Source organism: Macrosteles quadrilineatus, unplaced genomic scaffold (assembly GCF_028750875.1).
Source record: "Macrosteles quadrilineatus isolate MER2022 unplaced genomic scaffold, UCM_ALF_1.0 Scaffold_9__3_contigs__length_116548681, whole genome shotgun sequence".
Classification (NCBI taxonomy): Eukaryota; Metazoa; Arthropoda; class Insecta; order Hemiptera; family Cicadellidae; genus Macrosteles; species Macrosteles quadrilineatus.
In genome coordinates, this window is record NW_026542602.1 from 56,405,041 (window position 1) to 56,430,777 (window position 25,737).

The 25,737-nt window shown below is 34.1% G+C and overlaps 2 protein-coding genes across 2 annotated transcripts; one reads left to right on the top strand and one right to left on the bottom strand.

Annotated features, from left to right (window-relative positions):
* LOC129002406 (acetylcholine receptor subunit beta-like 2) lies at window positions 1–12,288 on the bottom strand. Its single transcript, XM_054430184.1, has 12 exons — window positions 12,119–12,288; window positions 10,043–10,191; window positions 8,911–8,955; window positions 7,351–7,460; window positions 6,559–6,739; window positions 5,834–5,990; window positions 5,310–5,437; window positions 3,968–4,143; window positions 3,322–3,477; window positions 2,832–2,959; window positions 2,313–2,425; window positions 1–1,242 (listed from the first exon to the last, which is right to left on the bottom strand). Exons 1-12 carry the CDS (start codon window positions 12,183–12,185, stop codon window positions 1,018–1,020), a joined length of 1,635 nt encoding a protein of 544 aa, XP_054286159.1. The 5' UTR covers window positions 12,186–12,288; the 3' UTR covers window positions 1–1,017.
* Window positions 12,289–13,490: 1,202 nt separating this feature from the next.
* On the top strand, window positions 13,491–25,027 carry LOC129002407 (CREB-H transcription factor homolog let-607-like). Its single transcript, XM_054430185.1, has 7 exons — window positions 13,491–13,972; window positions 16,005–16,167; window positions 16,994–17,203; window positions 18,829–19,158; window positions 21,121–21,292; window positions 21,807–22,075; window positions 22,491–25,027. Exons 1-7 carry the CDS (start codon window positions 13,847–13,849, stop codon window positions 22,826–22,828), a joined length of 1,608 nt encoding a protein of 535 aa, XP_054286160.1. The 5' UTR covers window positions 13,491–13,846; the 3' UTR covers window positions 22,829–25,027.
* Window positions 25,028–25,737: the final 710 nt, after the last annotated feature.

The window sequence follows — 25,737 nt, forward strand, 5'->3', positions numbered from 1 at the left end:
TATTATTTTCTTTATATAACACATCCATCTAAATAACAAAATGTCCACTTTTTGTTTTGAGACTTAAAATTAAATACCTTATCAATAAACATTACAACAACATAGTTTTTAAGAATCACAGTAGAAACAGTAAAAGTAATTCACAACCTTTACACTTTATTTAACAATCTTATGATACTTTAAGCATCTAGGTAACCTATAACTTCTAAAGTCAGAGTATAACTATTTCATATTCTCACTTAGGTAACTTAAATGTAGGCTATCATCCACTATCTGCGGCAATAAACTTAAAATTTACCTATAATAAACTTGATGTTAATACAATAATACTTGTTTACAGGAAATGGAAAAACTTCGTTTCGTTTTATTAGTAACCACTTTTTACCTATGTTACTTATATTCTTCAAATCAATATAGAATATTAAATATACTGTATTTGGAAGACATTTAAATAGACAAACTTATCAACTTTGGCATACGTATTCAACAAAGTTACGTATCAACTACTATTAAATCACAGTTAAATGAGTGTTAACACAATTTTTAAACAACAAAAACATTGCTGGATATAGCAATTCATACTATATATCCTACTGTATACAATCTGTGTATGTTAATGTATTGTTTAGTGTATTTAACTGTTTGCAAGTTTCTTACAATGATATATCCTAAAAAATCTAACAAAAAACACTACTTTCTAAAGGGTATATTGATCTTTGAAGCTATTAAACTTAAAGGTTGGCTTATAATGACAAATCTCAAAAGCAAGGACTCCTTACAATAGCATTTTTGAAACCCCATTCCAGCAATAAATTGCTGGGGGTTCTAGAATTGACTATATAATACTACAGTAAGGTTGTATAGTCAATGGTTCTAGATATCAACAACTCTCTAATATACGTTATCGAATGTTGAATTCTGTTATTCTGAAAGTGTTGCTTTTGAGGTTACGGTACATCTTATTCTTACAGAGGTAAATTACTTTTCTCTTATAAATCAAATGGCCATCACGCCTCCTTAGAATACACCAGTGTAATGAATCTGCACAAACTCGTCCGGTAGATGAAGATTGTTTTTGCGGAACGGAATCTCCGAGAGTTGCTGATCTATTGGTAATCGAGTATCGTAGAGTGACGGAGCCTGGAAGATGATGCCACAAGTTCCGCCGATACAAGCTAGGGTGAAAACCCACAAGAAAAACCGATCGAGCACCATCGAAATGTACTTCCAGTCTTCCACAATCTGTAATATGGAAATAGGATTATATTCAAATTAAATCAAAACTATGTTTATCCATTATGTATGAAAACTATGTATAACAGCTACAACGAAGTGTGATATTTCGTAAAACACTAAAAGTCTTTACACATTTTGTCTATGCCAAACAATGTTTGGTATGCCATAAGTAGAATGTGTTAATACAATTTTTATTATAGATAGTCTTTGTTGCTGTTGCCTGTGTTATTGAGTATAGCTTTTAGGTTACTCTATGCATTTTTCCAGCTTGCGTGGCATTTTTAGGGGCATCTTCTTATCACTAACACTATAGTCTATGTCTATATATTTACAAAACAATAGATTCCCTGGCTGAAGAGGACTAAGTCCTAAAACAGCCTCAGTCCAGTAGGGTTTCAGCTCTCTGGATTGGAACGTCACGAAGAAAAACAATAAACTACTAACAGTATAGTGTTAGTGGGTTTGTTCAACCCAACAGCAATACCAGTTAGTGTAAATATTTTTGTAAATCAAATCAAATCAAAATTTACTTTATTTCGTATTAAATAATAGTCAATTTTTACAAAATAAATAGACTATGATGCGTAAGTGATGAGAAGATATCTTAAAGGAAATTGCTCCAATGAAAATTGCCCACAAGCTGGTGAAATGTGCTGTAATACTTTGATGAGTTATTTGTTGATATCGATTGAATAATGCAAGGATAAAGTCTGAGCTTTTTTGTTGTGATACCTGAGGACCAATAGATGGTTTTATTTTGTAAATAGTTTTAAATTAAGTGAACTGACAATAAAACAATTATTAACATACACTTTGAACCTGGGATGACAAAAAATATATTAGTATGGACAATGGTCATGAAACACGCCAAAAAAGGTTAGATTTAAATGTAGGACGAGAGTCTAATGACGTCTAAGGACAAGTGTCAGTATCCAAGGTAAACTTTAGTTAGAAATAGAATATTTGCCAAAATTAAAAAAAAAGAAAGCTATAGACATTTAGGTATTGATATTCACAAACAAAAAATAATGTTAATATATATTTTGATAAAAAAAGATAACTTATATAAATCTCACCTCATTATCTTTATCAGCGTCTTTGATATGCTGAGCAATAAACCGGACTCCTTGTAAAGCTGACAACACATCGGGTGACATTTGCCGAGGCAGCGTGTTCTCAGACTCAGTCACTGTAAAATCGTCTCTATTAGTTTGACTATTTTGTTGTAGTTAACAGTTTTATGATGAACTGAGTTGACAAAAACCCAACTTATTTGGTAAGTTGAAACAAGTCAATATTCTTTGATTATTTTTGAATGTCCACAAGGTAAACATGGGAAACACGTACTGGGGCGGATTCCAATAGGAATTTTGAGACAAGAACATGCCTCTATGATAATGGGAAATATGAGCTATCATCATGCTAAATTTCAGCCCAATCCAACCAAGTAGTTAATGAGTAATTCAGGCCCAAACAACCAAAATAAAATGTTGTAGAAAAACATGTGCCACAAAATCCCTAGGGGAAAAAACCTTAATCGTAGAAAAAAATCTGTAGAAAAGTTTTAATTTAGAGTCCAAGTATCCATAACTCACTTGAGGAATGTGGTTGATGTCGACTGTCGTCATTCAGTGCTGAGCGGTAAGCGGTGGCGACGGACTCAAAACCTCGGGGTTCATGAGGATCCTTGGAGTCTCCTGGGTAAGGATCACTGATACTGTCTCTGAAATAACATTGACTTTTTTGAAAAAAAAAAACAAATATTGTGTCGTGGTTGTTGCTATACACTCTCAGAAAAGTGCCAATTCTTATACTGTTTCTGGTTTAACATAATAGTCAAATTAATGGGTAAATAATTCCAGGTAATTTTAGAGAATAGCTATAATGTTTGATTGGAAAATAATATTAACTTTATGGGATCAAGGTATTAATCTTGCCTAATGAAGTAAATATATGCCAAAGCTTTGTATTGTATTGATGTTTAGTTGATTTAAAAGTGACCAAATAAACTGAGTAGTTTTAAGCATTTTGTTCCATGTTATCTGCAAACACATATTTCTCGGATAAAAAAAAACCAATAAATACCTGAAGTCGCCGTCATTGATGTATCCCCCATCAGAGAAAGATTCATCGTAAGAGTCTCGTAAAGAGTACGGAGGTCGTCTCATCATGAGAATCCTTGGCATTATGTGCAAGAATACTTTCTTAACCCAAGGAGACATCTTGTGTGTAGATGGAGACCTATGGTGAAAATAACAAGAAGGTAGGTAGTTAATTTTAACACAAAGTTTTCATTGACAGTAGCTGACAATGAGATAAAATTGTTGTATAGGCCTATAGCTTGCAGCTTAGATATTTAGTAAACTTGTTGAATGTAAAGTTTGATTTGCTATAACACTGAATGCCTATACACAACTTCAAACTAATGATCCACAAATAGCCTCGAGATGAAAATTTTTCTCTTAAAAATAAAACCTAAACAGTAAACTATCTAAACAAATATTTAAACTGTTTACATAAATCATGTATTAAGTTTATTTATTCACCCATCAATCAATGTATCTATTCATCAATTTACTTTTTCATTCACTTATCAATTCCACTGATTCAGTCACCAGTACTAATTCCACTAAAAGAACCGTTTGGTAGCGCTCAAGGTAATTTACCCTTTCAAATAATATTTACCAACTCTTTTCTAACATTGGACAGCATTCAGGAGACAGAACGATACCTGAAGTGTACGTTCAAGACGCATACAGTGACACAGATAGAGAGAGTGACCAAGATCATGGTGAACAGCAAGTATTTGCCGAGTAGAGGCACGGCGAGTGAGGTAGGGGGGATGATCTCGGCAAGCAGCAAGAAAAACACAGTCAGCGACACGAGGATTGAACTGCACAATGTCACCTGCAGGAAAGAAAACATTAATAACCTCATGAAGTATTTCACCTGGCAAATTTTGAAAATTCCTACCATCCTGTTAAAAACCGATTCACATTTCGTGCATAGGCTACTTTTATGTGATGGAAAATGTCCAATATTCTTTTGGATAATGTAAACATCACAATCGCTAAACTACAGCAGCCTAAACTTCTCAATGTAAGTAATCTATTAAGAGGTTAAGGACTAATAATTTGAATCTCCCACGCAGGGGCGTCATTTGGGGGGGGGCAAGGAGGGGGCATTTGCCCCCCCCCTAGTTCCTGGGCTAGAGAAAAAAAAATGCTGTACTAGCTAAATATACAAATATTTTCTCCTGTCAAATCTTAAAAAGCACGGCAGACAAAAATCTTGCCTATTCTTCTACAGTAATTTGAAACAAAAATATTATTTTTTAGTGTCTCAGTAGCACATTCAAATTAATTGTGTCAAATTATTTTATTGATAATTAAATTTGATTTGCTTTTAAGTACTTAAAATACTTATGTTTCATTTAAAAACCAAATTAAACTGTTTTGAACTATAGGCTATGAATACAACCGTATTCATTGCTATATAGGTCTAAATGTTGTAGAAGAGAATTTGGTCATAAATCTAATAACAAAAATAATATTAATACACCATGAAACTATTGATCACGTTTCTTAGATGACTAACTTACCAACATATTATTATGTTTTTCTGTCTGTTACCAATAATTGTTAGTTTCATTAATTTTCTGCCTGGATTCAAATAAATTTGACTCATAATTTAGTTTTTATTCAAAGTGATTTTGACAATTAAAATAAGCTTAAACCCCTCTTTTTTTGTTTAAAAACTGCAAAATTTTCGGGGGGTATTCCGTACCCCCCCCAGTGTTTGCCCCTCCCAAGGATTTGGTGAAATGACGCCACTGCTCCCACGTGAAGATTCATTGAGATTAACCTTCCAGAGCTACTAAGAAAAATAACTCTGTCCACAAACAATGTCTGCAATAATCTTTTAACATTAAAACTCACCATCACCAAAATTTAACTTTTTAGCAAAGAATACAGTTTTATCTGTTGCATTTCATTAATATTTCTGAATAACAAAATTGAACCGTCTGTACTTTAACCAGGAAAGGAATTACCTCATGATGAAAATAATGGTACCTTTTCTCCTGAATCTGAAGGCAAGTAGAAGACCAGGACAGTAAGGAATGTGATTCCTACACATGGAATGATGAGGTTGACAGTGTAAAAGAGAGTCTTCCGCCGCATTGTGAGGTTGAAAGTTATGTCTGAAAAACATAAATACAAAAATATTATTTGCTTGTGTTCACGCCAGTGGCATTTTTTAATTGAAATTCAATAGTTAGTTCAAACGCTTTTAAGTGAAAGCCCGTTAAATGGCTATGGATGCGCCAGGGTGCGCTGGGTGGAACGATCCTTTAATTGTTATTATAGGTTTAAGAACTTGATTATTAGATTACCTTGCTTAGTCCAAACCCCTGAAACTTTTGTGCTGTCCGAATTGTTGAGTTTTGTAGATCAAACCCTTCAACCCATTCCTCTTGCACCAGAGTCCAAAAAACACTAAGCTAGCAAATTAGCAACACGACCAAAACCTGAGCATCGTCATCTTATAGATTTCTCAATAGAGCATGCATATCTGAGGACTTTAAGTTAAGATTTACCAGAGTACGGTTCTTGACAACAAGGGTAGTACTCCTCGTTTCTGCTGGCCGGAACCTCGAGAATATCCCATTCCACGGAGAGGTAGAACTCGCTGAGATCAATACCAACAGGCACCAGGTTAGATCCGGTTTGTTGCTGCATGTGCCTCAAATCGACCTGTCACAACATGAATACATCTGGATCAACAGAGATTCAAATAATGTAGGGTTGTCTAAAAAACAATGGAGCAAACGTTAATAAACGTGTCTTACTCTACTTTTCCTGGAAAATGCTTTGGTCTATATGTGAGGCAGTTTTATGGCTTATTTTGGAATTTGCTTTGTGAAGTGTGATAATTTTTCATAAATAAACTTGCATTAAATAATTTATCATTGCTTTTCTTACCTGACACACATTGCTTTTTTTAGTACACTCCGTGGCTCTAATATGAAGCAGTGCTGAATCAGCTCTCCTGGGTCTTTTTAATTTCATTCATTAAACATTGAATAATCTTATAGATATCACTAGTGCTCGATTTGTAAAAATGAGGTGCCGGAACTGTAACATTTAATGTGATTTGTACCTATTTATTCCAATATTTTTATCTTTCCGAAAGAGAGGTACCGGAACTCCGTTCCGCTGCGTTCCCCCACAAATCGAGCACTGGATATCACTAAAAGACATTGATATTTCTCAGAGTCAGTTTTGTAACTAGAGCTAAAAGCAGTTAGATGGGGTACTGCACCTGATACCCATTGTAGGTCCAGGATCCAAACTTCATGATGCAACTTTGTTGGTCGAAAGGGAAATACAACACATTAATCTCGCAAGAAGACTTGTAAATTGCTGGTGGCTTCCAGATCACTTCACCAGTGTACTTGAGTGTGGCTTTAGTCATCAGAGTAACTTCGTAGTTGCCATCTGCACTGCAATTACAGAAATTTGGTCAACAACTTTGGTCTATTTATTGGAAGTCTTTGGTTGTACAACCCGGAGGAAAACAGTGGGAGAGTGAAGATAAAAGGCAAGAAAGAAAAAAAGAGAAAATAGGGTTATGCAATCTTAAACTGCGTCATCTATGAAGGCAGTTACTAAAATGTCAAAACGTAAATTTTCTAAACAAGTTACTATCACATAATAGTGTGTGACTTACCGATCTATTTCATAGCAAATACTCAACTAGGTAATTAACTTTTAGCTTTAAAAACAAATAATTTTGCAATATCCTTAGTTTCCTAGCTTGGTACCAATATGGTCTGTTGTAGGCTTTAATTTGTAGCATTTATGATTTATGGTGTTAAGTAGGCAACATCAATGTCCTTCCTCTTGCTCACCTGCCCATGTATTTATTTAAAAGCATTTTCTGCCTCATAAACAGTTCAGAGTAAATGTGCTAATATTGGACTAAAACAGACTTATTTGTTAGATGTATCTGGATCAAATTCCAAACTGTAATGGTAGGAGTAAATAGCCCAATAAGGTAAGAAGTTCAACAAGACAGTAATCTTGATGGTTAGGCAAATACCGAAAGACTTACTTGTTATAGAGCACAATGTCTGGAAGCCAAATGTGTTCAGAAGGAACGTACAACATCTCAACTCCTCCATACTCCTCTGGGTCCCAGCGCAACTTGTAGTCAACCCATTTCTGACCCGGAAAAGAACAAAAGTCAATAAGAAAGAAATAATGAGCCATCAGTTATTGACTGAAAAATGTATTCATGTTTCCTTAAGTTATCTTGTAAATCAATTAATAAATTTGGTGAGTTAGTGGCTCAGTTTTGGTTACGCAACAAGTGTTGAATCAAGGGAGCAATATCGAGAGTTTATCCTACTTACAATTTAACAGTGGAGTAATTCTTGAATTTTATCGACCTTGTTTTGCAGGAAACTTTCATGCACATTTCCTGAGGTACATGTGAATGGATTAATTTAAAGTTAAAAGATTCGCTGTTAGCCTCTATAAAAATACTTACGGTAATTTAACTGTTTTCATTAATTACAAATTTTAAATCTTCAACAATTAAGAAAAGTAATACACTGTATATTACAACAATAACTAACAAGAAAATAGATTATGAGTTTAAATAAACGGTATCAGCATTCTGACACATACTTTCTCCCATAAGTTTGTCAACAACCTTTATCATATGTAAGCGGTGAAAGTAAATATACAGAAGTAATTTGTCCGATTTTGTTCAGAATTTAAAGGACTACATACTAATTTTTTTCAAAATCGTTCAGGCCATTTTTGTGAAATCTGACTTTTCCGTTATTTTATGGGGTTTTTATGGGGAAATAACATAATTTACAATAACTTTTGAACCATAATTTTTACAGAAATGGGATTTGTACCATTTTGTTCAGAATATAAAGGACTAAAACATACAATTTTTTTATCAAAATCGTTCGGGCCTTTTTTGGGAAAATCCTATTTTTCTGTTATTTTATGGGGTTTTATGGGAAAATTCCCATTAAAAATTAAAATTTTTAAAAATGAAAAAACTATCAAAACTTTAAGGACCATAACATACTATGTTAAAATATAACCGGATTTTTTTCTAAAATCCTATTTTTCGTTACCTATTTTATTGGGTTTTTATGGGAAAATAACATAATTTACCATAACTTTTGAACCGTAATTTTTACAGAAATGGGATTTGTACCATTTTGTTCAGAATTTAAAGGGCTACAACATACTAAATTTTTATCAAAATCGTTCGGGCCATTTTCGAGAAAATCCGATTTTTCAGGTTTTTTATGGGTTTTTATAGGAAAATCCCCATTAAAAATCAAAATTTCAAAAAAATGAAAAAAACGCCTGGAGATACCATGGATTAGAACCTACATACCAAATTTCATCGAAATCGGACCACAGGTGTAGTCCCTAGCTCTGTACACATCCAGACACACAGACACACAGACACACAGACACACACACACACACACACACAGACATCACTTCGAAAACCACTTTTTTGGGTCCAGGGGGACCCAAAACGAATATATCCACTCAAAACTCAAACTCGAAAATTTTGACGAAAACAATACTTTCTCCATATACTATGGTATAGGGGGAGAAAGTAAAAGTCACTCACCTGTTCCACCCATACATTTGTAGTTAGAACTTGGTTCTTTAAATTCTGAAAAAAAATAATATATTTAAAAAATCATATTGTAGGAATTACTTGCTACCATATCCAAAATGTGATTTTTGGTAAGATAACAATGACAAGTGAAATCTATCATTGCTTTGTTTACATTGATTAGTTCTTGGAACTAAACATAGCCCATTGATAGTCTTTCTTCTTAGTTCTTTGGTACAGTAGTATCTTGTGGCTGATCAAATGATAAAAATGTTTAATTTGGTAAAAATGCTTGCCCCACACTCACACTGCAGAAATTGAATGGGGTCCACTTGATCATACACAATATCTGAGTCAAATCAAATCTCACCTCACCATTTAGTTTATTTTTATCAAAATTATAGTAGATGAGGACTAAGGTTGTAGAAAAAGAAGAATACATATCAAATCTCTTTAGAATAGAAAGCTCTCAGTAAATTTAACACACACTTCTTCATAATAACAAAGAAATATATGTGTTAAATATTGTGCAAATTGTATGTTTTAAAAGGGTACAGTACAATACAAAGTGTTATTTAAACCCAACCTTCAAATGACACTAGGCTGTAGCCCAAAATAGTTTTATTTAAAACGATTTTGTATATTTCTACAAAATACATTGATGATTGGATGGACTTGAACACGTGACCTCAGGGAACCGAACCTGAAGCTCCGCCACTAGGCCTAGGCCTGCTCAGTGCTCATTTAATGAAGTGTGTAGCAAGATCAGTTAGATAGTGTCCGACTTGGTGTTGGACTGATAAGGCTAACAACGAAGAGGAAGAGAGGAGGGAATGAGATGGAAGGAAGGAAGAAGAATATCAAGGGCTGAGGAGGAGAATAATATGAATAAGGAAGTAGGTGGTGGAAAAGGGGAGGAAAGAAGAGAACTTGGCAAAGAGTTACCTGACCAACGAAGGGGAAGGAGATTGATGGAGGGTGGAAGATAAAAGATAAAAATGAACTAAAAGAGGAAGGGTAAGAAGGAGGAAGAGAATAAGAAAGACAAAGATAATAACATCTATAAGAAACTTCTCATAATTTTTTTTCTGGAGAGAAAGCAAAAGCAGTTCACAGTTGTTACGTGCACCAACACAACACTTACCATTTCGATCAATTGAGTCAGTTTGAGTCCTAACCAGACAGTGACAGATTCAGTGTTGTTGATGACAGGTCGTATCAGACGGTTGTAGTTACTCAGCAGATCGTCATAGAGTCGTTTAGCGTCAGGAATAGCTTCTATCTGTTTCATACCTGTTGATAATCATCAGCATACTCAGGTCATCAAGATTCAGTGCCAGGAAAATCGAGCACTATACACGACGTTTTATTTTTGTATTTTTTTTACAAACAAACATTTAATGAATTTTGTTATTTATTATAGTGTTTCATCCTAAGAATATATTTTTTTAAGTTTCAGAAATTGAATCGAAATCAAGGCTACATGTTGAAAAAATTGCGCCTTTGTTCCCCCAAAAATATGTGCTTGATACTGTAATGACAGCAGTTTACGATCAGAATAGTACGCACATCAGACTATAAGACTATAATATATATAGAGCAGAAGAGGCTGTTTTAGTACGATGAATTCAGATAATTATCCATAGTGGAATGAATCTGAATCCGTTCTAAGTACGGCTGCTTTGGATAAATTTATTCAAAAGCAGTTATCATTTTATCTATTAATTTATACCAACGATCTCATTTTTCAAGGATAAAACAAGATACAATTTACGGTGTGTTCAAGTTCAAAGGTCAAGTATTTGCAAGAGGACTTTAGAGAATTCCTAAGACAAAGGCTCTTGCCTAAGGGCAGAAGATAACAACGCTCTTGTAGAATTTGTTAACGCCTCTTGAAGTATACAGAAGTAAATTGAATTCCTTTATGTCTTTTTATCACGTAAGTGTTCTACACCGGTAACGTTTTCCATTTTACATATATTTTTATTTCGTTCAGTAACCCAAATGTTCAAACGGACTAATTTATTCGTTTTATCATATCGTTCCATAGAAAAATGGTCTTCATGATCAACCTAGGTCCCGAAACATCGAAGAGTGGAAGCAAAAACATATTATATGTATATCGTAACACAATAATTTCCGTACAAATTGTTAAATTTTGATACAATTTATACGTGTCTGTAACTACTTATGGATAGCATTTCAGAGTCGGTCTAATAGTTTTTTACCTCCACGACAACAACAAATGACAAAACGAAAGACGAACAACAACAAACGACAAAACGAACGACGAACAACAACAAACGATAAAACGAACGACGAACAACAACAAACAAATAAAAACAATCACGGACAGAAATGACCACCATTATATCCGTTAATTACTACATTTGGCTTTGTTTATATCTTAATCCATTTAATAAATAATCTATGCACAGTAAGCCACTAAAGTTACAAGATAAAAATTAACTAGACAATTTTCAGGGCCTCTCATCGTAGCAGAAAACCTACACACATTGATTCAACCTCAATCAATGGTGTACATGCTGAGCATGGAATTTGATAATAAGTATTGTTTCATAATAAATTATTTTAATAAAAATATAAACTCGCAATAAGAAATCATAAATTTGCGTAATGTCCAGGTTAAAAAAAACCTTTTCTCACGTTGCCCCTGTGAAAAATACTATAGGTGTGGAAAAAGTTTGATTGTGTGTCTAGAATGTTTGAAAACGTAGTTTTAATGCTGGGTTTATTTTACTCCTTACATTTAAAAACTTGCTATGCTTATACGTTTTGTATTTTTTAAATTATTTAAATTAGAGCAAACATTAAAAATATTTGTTTCGCTGAGATATAAAAAAAATAAAGTTGACTTAATTTCTTAGTTGTAAATTATTATCGTTACCATCTAACGTAAAAAATAGTTTAAAATATTAATTTAAGTATTAAATTAAAATATTTCCGAACAAAGAGGAATAATAGAAAAGTTAATAAATCGTCAACGATTGTAGGAATTAGTTACTAAACATAATCTCATTCCTGAGACCGAAATAAACCACCAAAAGTGATAATTTCCAATGATAAAAAGTAATAGCTTAAAACATTTATACCTCAGATAACACTTTAATTTCTTATCTACGGGTTTCAAAATATAAAAAGAGGAAGCATGCTATAGCCCAATTTTCATGTACATACACAAATAAAAACAATAACTTACCATTTGCTGAAGACGTGAGAAAATATAAGTAGCACAGAAAAAAGAACAGTCGGTAAATCATGTTCATATTTTTAATTGAAATTTAGATGGGAAATTAAATTGATAACATTAAGACCCTAATAAAATCGCTGACAAACATTGAGACCTAGATGCTGTCTGCTGTAGCTTAGGTTCCCACCCAAAACACAAGTTTCCCAGTTTGTCCGGTAATAATACCATTTATCCCGCTTTTGTTAGCTTTAAACACCTTTGTATCCCATACAGTCCTTGCATTTATAGCACCATTTAAACGTCTCAAATTAAAAATGTATACAATATATCTATTAATGCATTTATACACTCTTATGGAGAAAATAACTTAAACTATAACGTTGTACTGAGTCCCATGAAATGAAATATTAACCTACAATGCCACTTTATCCCTAGTATAAAAAATATCCCATTTTAGGGATAAAATCCCACTAGGATAAATGCTTAAAGAGGCAGAATCCACCCATGGACCAGATCGATAGCGAGCAGAGCTGTCTGGCGACAAAATCGGCAAATGTTCAACCCCCTTCCCACCCCCTTTTTTAAAAACCTTCCGAATTTACTCACTCTCAATTTACTTAGTCTCAGATATGTTCTCCAGACTGTATGGCTGCTCGGATTTACTTTAATTTTACTTCATTCTTCATATATGTTTTTCTTAAGTCACATTCCAGAGCTATGCTATATAATACACATTATATGATTACGAATACAGTATTACGTGCTGGTGGATCAGTTCAAAATATTCATGTTATGTTCAGTTTGATATGCGTGAGGACACCTTAAGAACCAAACTAGGCGTGGGGGAAATCAGGACTTCGAATAATTTACTGGATGTGACTTTACCTTAGTATAGTTTCAGAGGACACATTCATTGTGTATATTACCAATAGTTATCTTATATATTATTACCAATCTGAATACTGAATATTCCAGTGTTGAATTATATACAAATAGCTAAATTATGGCTTAAAAATTGTCCCTATTTTGCAATTTTGTGAGAAAGCTAAGTTTGCCAGGTTCACCCGTTCATCACATTTTCCTCTTTTTATAGTCTGGTGTTGTATACAAAGTAATGAGTTAATGTTTAAATTCATCAGCCGGATCAGCCATTATTCTTATACCATACTGCACAATACCCCTGGAACCCTGGAACACTACATGTTCTACATTTAGTATATTATTTTATATAGTGTACATTCTTTTATATCCAATCATGCTCGAAAACCTCTATGGCATTTCTGGCCAATGGAAATGACGCAAGTGTATGGTTTAAAAACATCTGACTTCTGTTGAAAACATGTTTTTCTATTTTCTGTCTCGCTCTTTTGATGACGTGTGACGTCAAAACTTACACGTTGGAAGTCTGTAGTTCAAATTGTTTTTGTTTTTATTAATTTAAAATGATCAAATATTTGAAAGTGGTGTTTTTTAAATTGTAGAAATTACCGTATCGTGTAATTTTAGTGCGGATGTATTGGTTGTGTTTGTGAGTGTTAAAATCATAAGTGTGACAGTGTCCGGTTAGAGCTAGGTCTAGCCTCAGAAGGCGAGGCCCACCTCCCAGCGTTGTGTACATTAAGGTCAAACTAACGGTACATTTTAAAACAGAAGCCGAATTCAATTTTAGCCCAAGACTTACCCTACCCATATTACCAGACCTAGGAGCTAAAACATAAGTTAACTTCTTATGGAACTATGACTTTACCCACTGACATGAGTTTCATGGATTTACTCCTTGATAAGGAGGATAATCTGTTAAACTTTGAAAAGGATCTGATTGATGATGGCATGAAATTCAGTCTAGATCACAAAAATATAAATGTAAGTGGGTTAAAATCTTACTTGATACCTAACTTGGTGACAATATGGGACTACAGGCCTAGGCTACATTAGCTGATGTAATTTACACAATGGCTGAATGGTTACATCACATTATGAACATATGAACAATATGCCAATGCGCATAGCATAATACCGGTACTCAAATATTAAGTTAGGGACCTCAAGTTATGAGTCAGCAGATCTCTTATCCGGTTCACTCTATGAACTCCTTTGGCTTTGCGCCTTTCCATTAACTTAACTTAGGCCTATTTTCTCAGATTCAACTAAAGTTTAATCTACCTAGTTAATATTTGTAGAGGTCCTACCTAAGCCTAAACTTAACTTAATTTCAAAATCTTGGTTACGGTACACTTCCGCAGAGAACCTACGATAGGAATATGTTACCGGATGAATTAGATAACCCTACCGTGTATCGAAACTTGTTGGGTTCGATACATCTATTACTTATATAATTTTTTTCCTATTGTAGGCTAAACATTGATTTCAAAATTGGTTTGTTTACGTTTTTAGGCATAAATAACTAATAGGCCTACCTAAACTTAAATATAAAAAAAACTTACATTATCACCTAAAAATAGGCCAATAACTTAAAAAAATTAAAACAAAACAATAACAACCAAAACGTAAGAAAATCAACGCAATTTTCAATATACCAGTGTTGATGAGGTAAGAACATCAATAAGTTCAATAAAAAATTCACAATTTCTTTCATTTTTAACATTAACTTAAATATTCAAGTGGAAACAAGGGATAAAATGAATAACCAGATTCATCAATGTTATTGTTGTTTTTATTTAGGCCTATAAACTAGAATAGAATAGAATGTTTGTTTATTTTCTCTTTCAACACAGGTCACAATTATTGCATAATAAATTCACATTAATAAAAAGATACAAAACAAATTAAGCTGATTACGACTATAAAAATTATGCTATTTTCAGTCCGTTGCTCTCACCAGGCTGACATAGGGGCCTATGACAAATTCAGAAAACAAAAATAAATCATCTTAAACATGAAAAGAACATCTGCTATGTACAATAAGCGTGACCTACAAATTTTAACGTAGAGAAAATAAATAGGGCCTCAATAGGCTAAGCCTGTAGCCTAATTGAGGTTCCGTTAATTATAGCCTAAATTTTGCATTAACAAAGAGCGTTCAGAAAGATATAAATAACTTCTGGCAGACAGTATCACATGGTACCGGTACCTAAGTTTAGGTACAATTAGGCCTAATTATATCATTCAATATTATTATCGAACCGGATAAAAATTGGTATAGGCTAACTTATTTCTATGTAGGCTAGGCCTATATCGTTACACCCATAACATATCGTAGGTTCTCTGCAAAAGTGTACACAAAATCGCAAATAAGTTAGGCTAGGCTAAGTTAATTAATTGATAATAACAATAATAACTTATACTATGAGCCATTGATAAAATAAATAAATGAGGTTAGGCTGTCCAATTAATTTACATGTTAGAAAACATTACAGTATTTTAACTTCCGGTAGCTTATGCCTATGCTTTCCTTGTCTAATTTTATTTTCCTGGCCGTTTAGAGGAAAATAGACTAGGCTGCAGCCTCAAATTTAACTCTTTAAATAAATAACACGACTATATAACTAAAATGATGCGGACAAACAACTTCTCTTGTTCACAAGAAAAAGAAATAAAATGTTGCGTCCTGGAAGCAATTGTCATTCAACTTTTAAGTGATACAGCAAACTTTGTAGGTAGGGTAGGTATTTCACTGGTTTTCAAACAATTGGAAACAAAAATTCTGCCAAGACATTTTTATCTTGAGATAAAGATTGTTAATATTAGTATCAAGAACTTTTGACCAAAAGGAAGACTAGTAAAAAAAATAGCATAACTTAAATGGAGTGTAGACTATGCGGCTGGACGCTAAGTTAGCCTATCTAAAGTTAAACTCTCAAATTTGAAAATTATAAGATGAATTTAATTTACAATAATACAGCTAAGTTACCTGAAATTCCATTTAAAATTTCAGAATGACGACTGGTCAAATGATGTTGATTTTTTGGACTCGCTCCTGGAAATGGAAGATGTTAGCCAGTCTTTTGACCATGTCCAGGATAAGAGTTCGTCAGAATCCGATAGCCTTGTAACACCAGCAGGATCCGTGGTTGAGAGCAGCTCTTGCTCCGACAGTGGTAAGAAGCTAAATAACTTATTAGATTAGGCTACTGGTTACTTACAGTGTACCTACATAGTAACAAATAATTTGACTTGTAGGCTAACATATTGTAAGGGGTTTCCATCTTGCATCTTAGGCCTACGGTACTATTTTTGTAGTAGTTAGTAGGTAACCATTTACCAGTAAGTCAGGCTAAGCCTAATCTATGCATCTTAACAGCCAATGCTATTATAATGAGATAGATTAGGCCTATATAATTTAAAATCTATGCTCCAGAAGGCACAATCTCGTAGTTTTATTGCCTGATGTCATTGAAACAAACATACCAAAACTGTTACATCATCTGTTGTAGTGTGGAAAGTAGCACTTTTCTCTGTGTATCAGCTTGGCAGCTAGTTCCGCTTAAGAATATTGCCCTATGTTGCTTATAACTCAGTAGGTAGCTATAAGGCGGGATCTTTCCTGAGAAGAATTAATAAATAGCTAGGTAGTAGGCCTGCCTACCTCCCTAACTTAGTCATCACAGGTTTTTGTGTGTTAAACCTTAAACCCCTGGCTTTTGGTCAGAGCTGCTAGTATTCTGAGGGGCAGGGCAATAGGTGTGAAATTTATCCTTGCTGGCAGTGAAAGTAATTGCAACGTAACCAGTAAAATAACTAGCTCTCAATTCCTCGGTTGAAAGTACTGTCTGTGACATTGAAATATTGTAATTTTGTGTTTCTTGTGCCAAATTGGACTCCCATCTCATTCAACCTGAATTCAATGTTGCAAGTTGAGCCTACTATCCTCACAATATTGTTTAAAACCCAGGCGGCCCTTGATCTAGGTTTGATCGGTTGCAGGTGTGTCATGTGACCAGCAGATGTCTCCGAGGGTGCAGGATATGGACGATGTTGAGGAAGTAGAGGAAGTAGTGATTGAGGAGGAAGTCTACACTGATCCCGTGATCAAGGAGGAAGTGGTGGAGATAGACGATGACTCCAACCTGGAGATGCCGATGGAGACTGTAGATGATGTAAAGCAAGAGGAAGACCAACATGTCGTCACACTGAGTAGGCATATGTTTTATCATTTAGTTTAGTTAGTATTTCAACCTAGAAGAAATCTTTCCGAATTAAAAACTTGAGAATTTACCTAATGTTTGTACACCTCATCTCCACGACTCTAAACGTTTACTAACATAACATTGTGTTGACCCTAGAAACTTTTTACAACTATTTGAGTACATTGTGTTGACACTAGGAAACTTTTTACAACTATTTGAGTACAGTTGAGAAATAACTATTAACCTATTTAACCACCTACCTACCATACCTACTACCACCACCTATACCATACCTACTATTTAGGTATTTAACCTATTATTATTAAATAACTATTAGCTTGTACTCAAGAAAATATATCATCAGAATATTAAAATTTGCTGGTTCTAAATAACATGTGGCTTCTTTTTGCTCAATAGAAAAACAATAAGGACAGTTTTGTGCAAGGCACTAAAATGTTGCTCTTTCTGAAGATTGTTGAAATTACATAAATTAATTTCCATAGTCTCCCACAGTTACACTTACCTACACAACTAAGGTCTTTGGAGTGGTTCGTGTCATATTATTGATGTGCCCCACCAATACTTGATTTTTAGAATTTGAAGTAGGGTGAGTGCACCAGTGAATGACCACCCCCCAGTGAATGACCGTTTTGTATAAAAAACCTCATATCAGGCTTTCTGTATTCCCTAGTCCATTACAAACGTGTTTAAAAGTAACTTTGGGGCCTTATTAAAATTCACTCTTTGACTGATTCAAAAAGAAAGTGTCAATCGTCCTTTTGTAACATAAACAAAATTAGATGTTTCAAGCAGTTCGTTTCTAAGCTTCCCACTATGGCGTCTCGCACAAACATGGTTGGTTGTAATTTGTCACGGCTCCTTAATTATTGATTGGAACTCTAATATATTACATGCAATTCATAGTTAACATGTTAAGGTACAAATCTGTACTCATTTTAAGATAAAAATCCAAACCAATTGTATATTTAAACTGCCGGTCAATTACTGGTTCAGAAATTAGGGAATAACCAGTGAATGACCGTTTCGGTTAATTGACCGATTTGGGTTTATTTTCTTTATTGATATTGATGACAATGTTTTCTGATTGAGTAAGCGATTGCTAGGAAACAAAAATTTTTGTTAGAAATTATGTGGATACACTATAACCAAAGTTTGAATGCGAGTTAAATCTTACGGTCATTTCCTAGATAAAAAGTGATCTTTCACTGGAACCTATATTTTAATAACCCTGATATCGTTATTTTTCACTACAGGGTTTTCAGCTTCCATGCAAAAATCTTGAACGGGGGTTATTCGATAAAAAGGAGGAGGTTTAATACAATTTTAAAATTGTTATGTAATATGCGGTCATTCACTGGTGCAGTGATTTATGTGCAAATAAATTGTATTTTCGATACTTTTTTTGAACATAATACATTAAGTAGTATCATCGGGAAGTACAGGGAAATATGGGCAATATATTTAGACGATTTCGAACAATGTAGCTTAGTAGTATATTTTCCCATGTCGTTTACAAGTAGAAAGTCAACCTTAAACGGTCATTCACTGGTGCACTCACCCTACATTACCCTACCTGATTTTCAGAAAGAATAAGTTTTGTCTGATTTTTAGATATACCCAAAATGCAATCAGTTGTCAACCCGCCTCCTATGGTCCGTGTGAAGCCTGTAGCTGCCCCAGCTCCTCGCAGGGTGATCCGAGTGACACCTCTACAGTCCAACAACCCACGGTCAATCCTCATACCAGTGAACGGCGTGGCTGGTGTCCGGACCATCAAGATCATCAACGCAGGCTCCAAAACTCAAGCCAGCCTGAACGCTCGGGCCAAGCAACTGCTCAACAACTCCGCGGTCATCACATCCATCAGTGACGAGAAGGAAACTGCTTCCGAGGCTGGCGATGACGAGAGGGAAACCGTCTACCCCAGGCTGCAGCTGTCTGGTGAGGGTTTAACGTTTAGTGGTTTGTAGGTGATGAACCTTTAAAAGCTTGAAAAGTCACGAGATGTCTACTAGCCTATACCATTTGCAGACACTTGTTGTTAAAGGCATTCTAAGTAGCCTAATGAGTTTTTAGGGCACAGTTTTTTTCCCTTCAAAATCAGAAAAAAGGATAGGCTTTAAAACTAGATAAATTACCAGTATGTATTTGTTAAAATTAAAAAATAAATTGTAGAGGCTATTCCACACAGTGGATTATTAAATTATTATGAAACATTGACACAACATTCTGTTGAGTTTTAAGGCGAAGTTGAGTATTAAATGAATGAGATAGTGGTGTTGTTAGTGACTAAAATCAGATGTTTCTTTAACCAACAGAAAGCTCAACAATGAAGAACAGCTGGTCCAGTTTTGAACCATAAAAAAACTTACTACTTTCTTTACTTTTCTGTAATCTACCTCTAAACCACCTACTACAAGTAGAGTTTTTTATGGCCAAAGATCACTATTTCAGCTGCTAATATCTTACAAACATTTTCTTACTAGCCCCACTTATAAACAAGATATGTTAGCATACAAATTGTTAATCCTGTGAAAAAGTGTATTTTTACGTGATATTTTGATGTGTGACTGCGTTTTAAGCAAACATTGTTTTGACATAACTCTCGTTGAAAAATATTAGAGATTGAATCTGTTTCTTCAAAATCATCAGTTATTTTCTAAGAATCAAAAATTGTTCACTATAAGTGAATGGGAATGAATTTATTAAGTTATTTTTAAATTACTACTGATAATATGGAATGCTTGATCAATGTTTGAACTGAAAAGTTGTAAGCTATAATGAGCTTAGTCAGGTGTTTGGAGAAACAGTTCACTAATCATCAGTGATTAGATAGTGACACAGCTGTAGTTTGACCTTGACTTGTTTGATAACTGGTTTGTTGACTTAGCTTTTTCTGCTCTTTTGAAACCGAAATCTCTTCTTTTTCTTCATGTTTGAGATGAGTTATCTCAATAGAGTTTAAAAAACTAATAGACTTTTTTGACCTTCAAATAGTCCGTCTGGGGCAGCACAAAGATTAAATAGAACTTCGTAGAATGGGATAGTAAGATTATTTATGTTTTCTTTTAGGCTTTAAAGTTTGCGTAGTGAAATGAAAGTATTAAAATATGTAAAAATGAGTAGGTAAAGATATTGAGATTATATTTTTGTTAGAACCCTGAAAGGTCTCTACTTAAATCTGGCATATTTCAAGATAGAATTTCCTTTTCTAGCACTTAATTGTGAGTATAAAACTGCTTGCAAAAAACCTAACATGATAACAACCAAATTAAAACAAGATTGTGCCCATTTAATCAATAATAAAGGAGCAAATGCCTTTTTTTCAATGATTTTCCTCGTCCTGATAAATACAGACATCCAAATTATTTTACAAGTTTTTTGGTGGACACACACAGTTTGATAAGAAAAATATCACAAATCCTGTTTTGAGGTTCAACTCATGAAAAATTCACTCATCTTGTCAACCATCCACATCACCACCATTATCATGTTAGGCCACTCCGACCAAGGTCTACTACAGACCGGTGGACACATGAGTCGCAAATCAGATGGGACTTAGATGGGATTAGAACTCTCTTCTAGGATGTTGTCTCCTAGATGACAAGACCTAAGTCTTAGACAACTTCGCCAGAAATCAGACTAGCTGAAACCGCACCAACAAATCTTATTTCTCAGAAACCTCGCAGCGGATGTAAATTCGTCAAAAGATAGTAAGATCTTTATTTATGTTTTTTGGGGCTTTAAAGTTTGCGTAGTGAAATGAAAGTATTAAAATATGTAAAAATTACTAGATAAAAATATTGAGGTTATATTTTTGTTAGACTCCTGAAAGGTCTCTACATACATTCCAAATTCCAAGAGTTACTAAAAGTAAACGAATGATAACAAATTTTCTTGCAGCGGAAGAAAAACGACTGATGGTCAAGGAAGGCATAACTCTTCCGACGCATTATCCTCTGACCAAGCACGAGGAACGGGAGTTGAAGAGGATCAGGAGGAAAATCCGCAACAAGATCTCTGCCCAAGACTCAAGGAAGAGGAAGAAGGAGTACGTGGACGGGCTGGAAGAAAGGTGAGGCTAAGCTCTTTGACAGTTTGTCATAATAGTTGACTAAGTAAATCATTATTCAATAGCCATTGTTTAGTAACGCTAAGTTTTTCAATAACTTTCATCCTCTACAAGAGCTTAAAAAGTTGAAGACATTTAAGAGGACTGTTGATTGATTTTTCTAAAATAATAATTTACTACTTTAAAGAGTTTAATATAGATTTGACTCTTTAAGCTATTCCTTCTGAGGTCAGCTATGTTTTATGTTGGAATCGTCTAGTGCATCTAAAATTCTTTGGTAATTTGTGAGCTTTACAAAACAAATTAGACTTAATTACCTTTTACGTCGCCAATCCTTACAGTTCCTTTGATGACCATTAGTGTCAATAATTAGATTGCCTTGTTATCAAACCATTGTTAATTTTTGAACACTTTTTCACCATCTTAAATCAAATAAAAACGCACATACAAACTATTTACGCACATGGAACATTTAAACAATATTAACAAAGTATTTAAAATGTCGTCTGTTGTGCAGAGTGAAGCAGTGCACTGAGGAGAACCTGTCGCTGCTACGCAGACTAAAGGTGCTGCAAACGCAGAACCAGTCACTGTGCACGCAGCTGCGCAGACTACAAGCTGCTGTGGTGCGTGGCTCTGCGCAAACGACACAGCCAGCCACTTGTCTCATGGTGTTGGTGCTGAGTCTGGCCCTGGTCATGGCTCCAAACCTACGCAACTCTCAGTCCAGACCTGCGACTGATAACGACCTTGACTTGCCATCCAATACTCACACTCCACTAGCAGGTGGGTTGGTGTAATAGTATTATGTATTAGTACTTTTATTATCGTCTATGATGCAAACAGATGATTTACGTTGAAATATGTCTAAGGGAAAGCAGCTGGAATCTATAATTTTTGTAACACCACTATGACAGGGATTAAACGTGTAACTTGCCCCAAAGTTCAAAACATTAACATATATGCTAGTCCTAACCATGAAAACCTTATGCCTTATGTAAATGAGCCGTGAAGTTTGCACTTTATACAATAATAATGGAGGATTGTCCAATCCTCAACACCATGAAAATCAGATGGTCGAGAAACTGTTGATGATATGAAATATTCTGTCCAAAAGAGTTTAACAAATACCACCTTTATTCATTAGTCAAAAGCTCTAATTAATATTACCTTAGAAATGTAATGAACCGACTTCTTTCAGGTCGTTCAAGAACGTTACTTTTTTCAAAACCGGCAGATCAGACGCCTGTGGATCAGGGTCCGTCTGGAGGGGAAGAAGTTGACAATAAGAAATTACTGGCTGACTTGGAGGAGCTTTTGCAGTTCAACAAACCGCAACAAGACGACCACGATTACTCTCAGGCTTACACTGTCGGCAGGAAACGCACCAAATCCTACATTGTACCGGACATCGACGACACGTGGCCCCCTCCAAAGATCCCGCGTCAGGAAGCAGCGACTCAACCTATCATCGCGTCGCATAACAAGACTCGAAACCCTCCGGAGGAGCGGAAATTCATCGTGGAACTCCCTGAGTGATTCTCTTCTCTTCTTTGCTGCTGTTGGTTTTTTTGGGTCCGGTTAGCTTGTTCGGGTTAGTTGTCACCTTCCAAATCTTCGGGAAATCATCGAGCTTTATTTTATGTTACAGATATATATTTTTTTATATTTTTATATGTATATTTCGATTAAGTTAAGACATCCTCGATCGTTTGCCAACCTGGGTCTTTATCCACGGTGAAGAACGTGAGGTACAATGAGAAATTGCAGATTATTTGTAACATGTTTGATGGGAGGCATGGATGGAGCCAGCAGCGCAAATTGGAATAAACCCACAGTGGCTGTTGTTTGGAAGCAACAGTTGACAAATTACACAGCTTCAGAGCGAGAACTGCTTCAAAGACGATGCAAGAAATTTGGTAATAAGTAAAAAATGACAGCCTAAAGACACATGTGCTGGAGCTTCTTAAAATGATTATCATCTATGAACAAGAAACATTGTATAGTTCCCTGTTTGATTGAGAACCAAGGTGTTTTTTTTTTAACAAAACAAGAAAAATACAACTCAAATGAAAAGTAAAAAATAATTGATGTATTTTTTTTTTATTAATGAAACACCGGTTATCAGTTTTACAAAACTGTACTTTCTTGACAATTTCTTGTTATGAGATTGAAGTTGACCTTTCGATAATTTGTTTTCAGATTTAAAGCAAGAATGAAAATAAATTATTCATATAGGCTTGATATATCATTAAAACAATAATCATCTTATTAAAACTTTTGAAAAGTGATCTGTGAATATTATGAAAATTTAAAATCAACTGAGTAAAGTTTGGTTATTGTTAAAAATTATTCAATTGTTATTTTGTACAAAATAAAAATTTGATGACAAGTTGTTACAATTATTATGTATCAGAAAATGAATCTGTTAAACAGGCCCAATAAAATAGTCAAAGATGTAACTTAAACTTTGAATATTGAGGAATATTTAAGAACAGATTAGTCTACATGATACAATAAGGGTTTTTTTTTGTAACATCCTTTTTTCACCTGTCCTACCTGTTTTTACAATTGAGGTGTCATTGCAAAACTTGATCTAGTGGAGTGACTATATCAAGAATTGTAACTTAAAAGGTCCTTTAGGTCTTCGCCCCCCTAGCATTTGGTTTATTTCTATAGTTCGCTAACTGTCTGAAACGAGCATAATCTTTGATAGGTAAAAGGATATTGTACTTTTGTTTTGCAATGCAAAACTCTATTGGAATATGCAATTTGCACACAGATAATTTCAATTTTTTAAAAATGTTCAATAACAAATTTTTAGCGTGAAGAAATAAATATTATGCAACTATTTTTCTGTAATTTACTCTGTTTTTGTAGAATCATGATATGATGTATATTGTTTTAGGCCTACTGTATATTTTTATTATGTTCAGATTATCTATATTATTGTAATCACTGAAATGATATTCTTACAATTGCATTTGTTAGTTTTAATTGCACTAGGATTGGTAAATATGTTCTGATTGAATAAATAATATCATACCTTCTGTAATGGAAATATAAGTTTTTTTTAAATAATTAATTAACTTACCATGCATGATTTTAGTATTGTTGTCCATACATTTATATACACTTTTTAATCTATCGAAAGATGCATCAAATGCCACTCACCGATTTTATTTTTTGATTATTTTAATTGGACTCGTAAGAGTATAAACAAGTTTTAATTCACTGTATTTTAATCTCTTCATTCCACTAGTTTTATGATCTTATTTTAAGTATTTTATAGGTTAGTTTAAATTAGCAATGCAATCTGTGTATTATATGTAGAATTTAAGAAATGTTTTGTCTACTTTCTACGGAATGTTTTGTTGATTATCTTGTTGTTTATGTAACTTATACGTTACAGGTTAATGATTTTAGATATTTATTGTGCTAATTTTGGAAATAGTAATATATTAAAAATATATATTTAGTTTTAAGATTTAAGAGATTTGCTTTTGTTTGAAAATGTTGTGGAGTTTGAAGTAGAATGAGTTTAATTAAGTTATATACTGCACTGTTTTAAATTAAATTAGAACAGGGGTCTTTGAAGGATTGTGGAATCGATACAATTTCTTAAACATATTTACTTAGTTCTTGGAGACCACATGAAGGCTTTTGTGTTCAATCAAGCGTTTGTCTATGTTGCGCTTTTGTAAATTTGTTGAATAAACAGCAGCATGGAGGATTGAATTGTGATTTATTTTCTGTCCAAGATTGTAATATACTTTCCTTTACTAACAAACACATTTTTTATCATAGTGCATATGTATTGGGATTAATACATAAGGGAAGGAGGTTAACCAAGGTTATTAAATGCCTTTGAATAATAAACCACAATTTACAGAAGAATAAAGTATATTTGAAAGAGATATATCACATATATATTTATATAGAGGGAAATACAAAATTCAAACTTCAATCTCGTTAAAGCTCTATGGTACAGGATCCTCAGAAGAACCCGATATGTACAACATGAGAAGGAAATCCCTGTTCAAATGTGACATCATATCAAGGCATCAACTATCGAATCAATGCTAATAGAATCTAACCGTTATTCTATTTAAGATTGTCACATTTGTCGTTCGAGAAGAATATGTCTCCGAGAGAAACGTAAGCGTATGACGATAACACATAGGAACGCCCGACTAACTAGGCGGGGCCTGTTGCTCTTAGCCTAGAGATTCGAAAATAAGTTGCGATCACTAAAAAACTAGAAAATCTCACTTTGTACATAGTGCAATAAAAAACTCTTGTTTCTACAGTTGTACAGCCCGATGATGCTTAATCATGGTTTTATACCTAAAACTCTCTTTAAAACTACGAGAATGATAAGTTTCTACTGGTAACCTTAACAGATTTACAAATAAATATGTGAGTAGTTTACATATACACTCAATTTC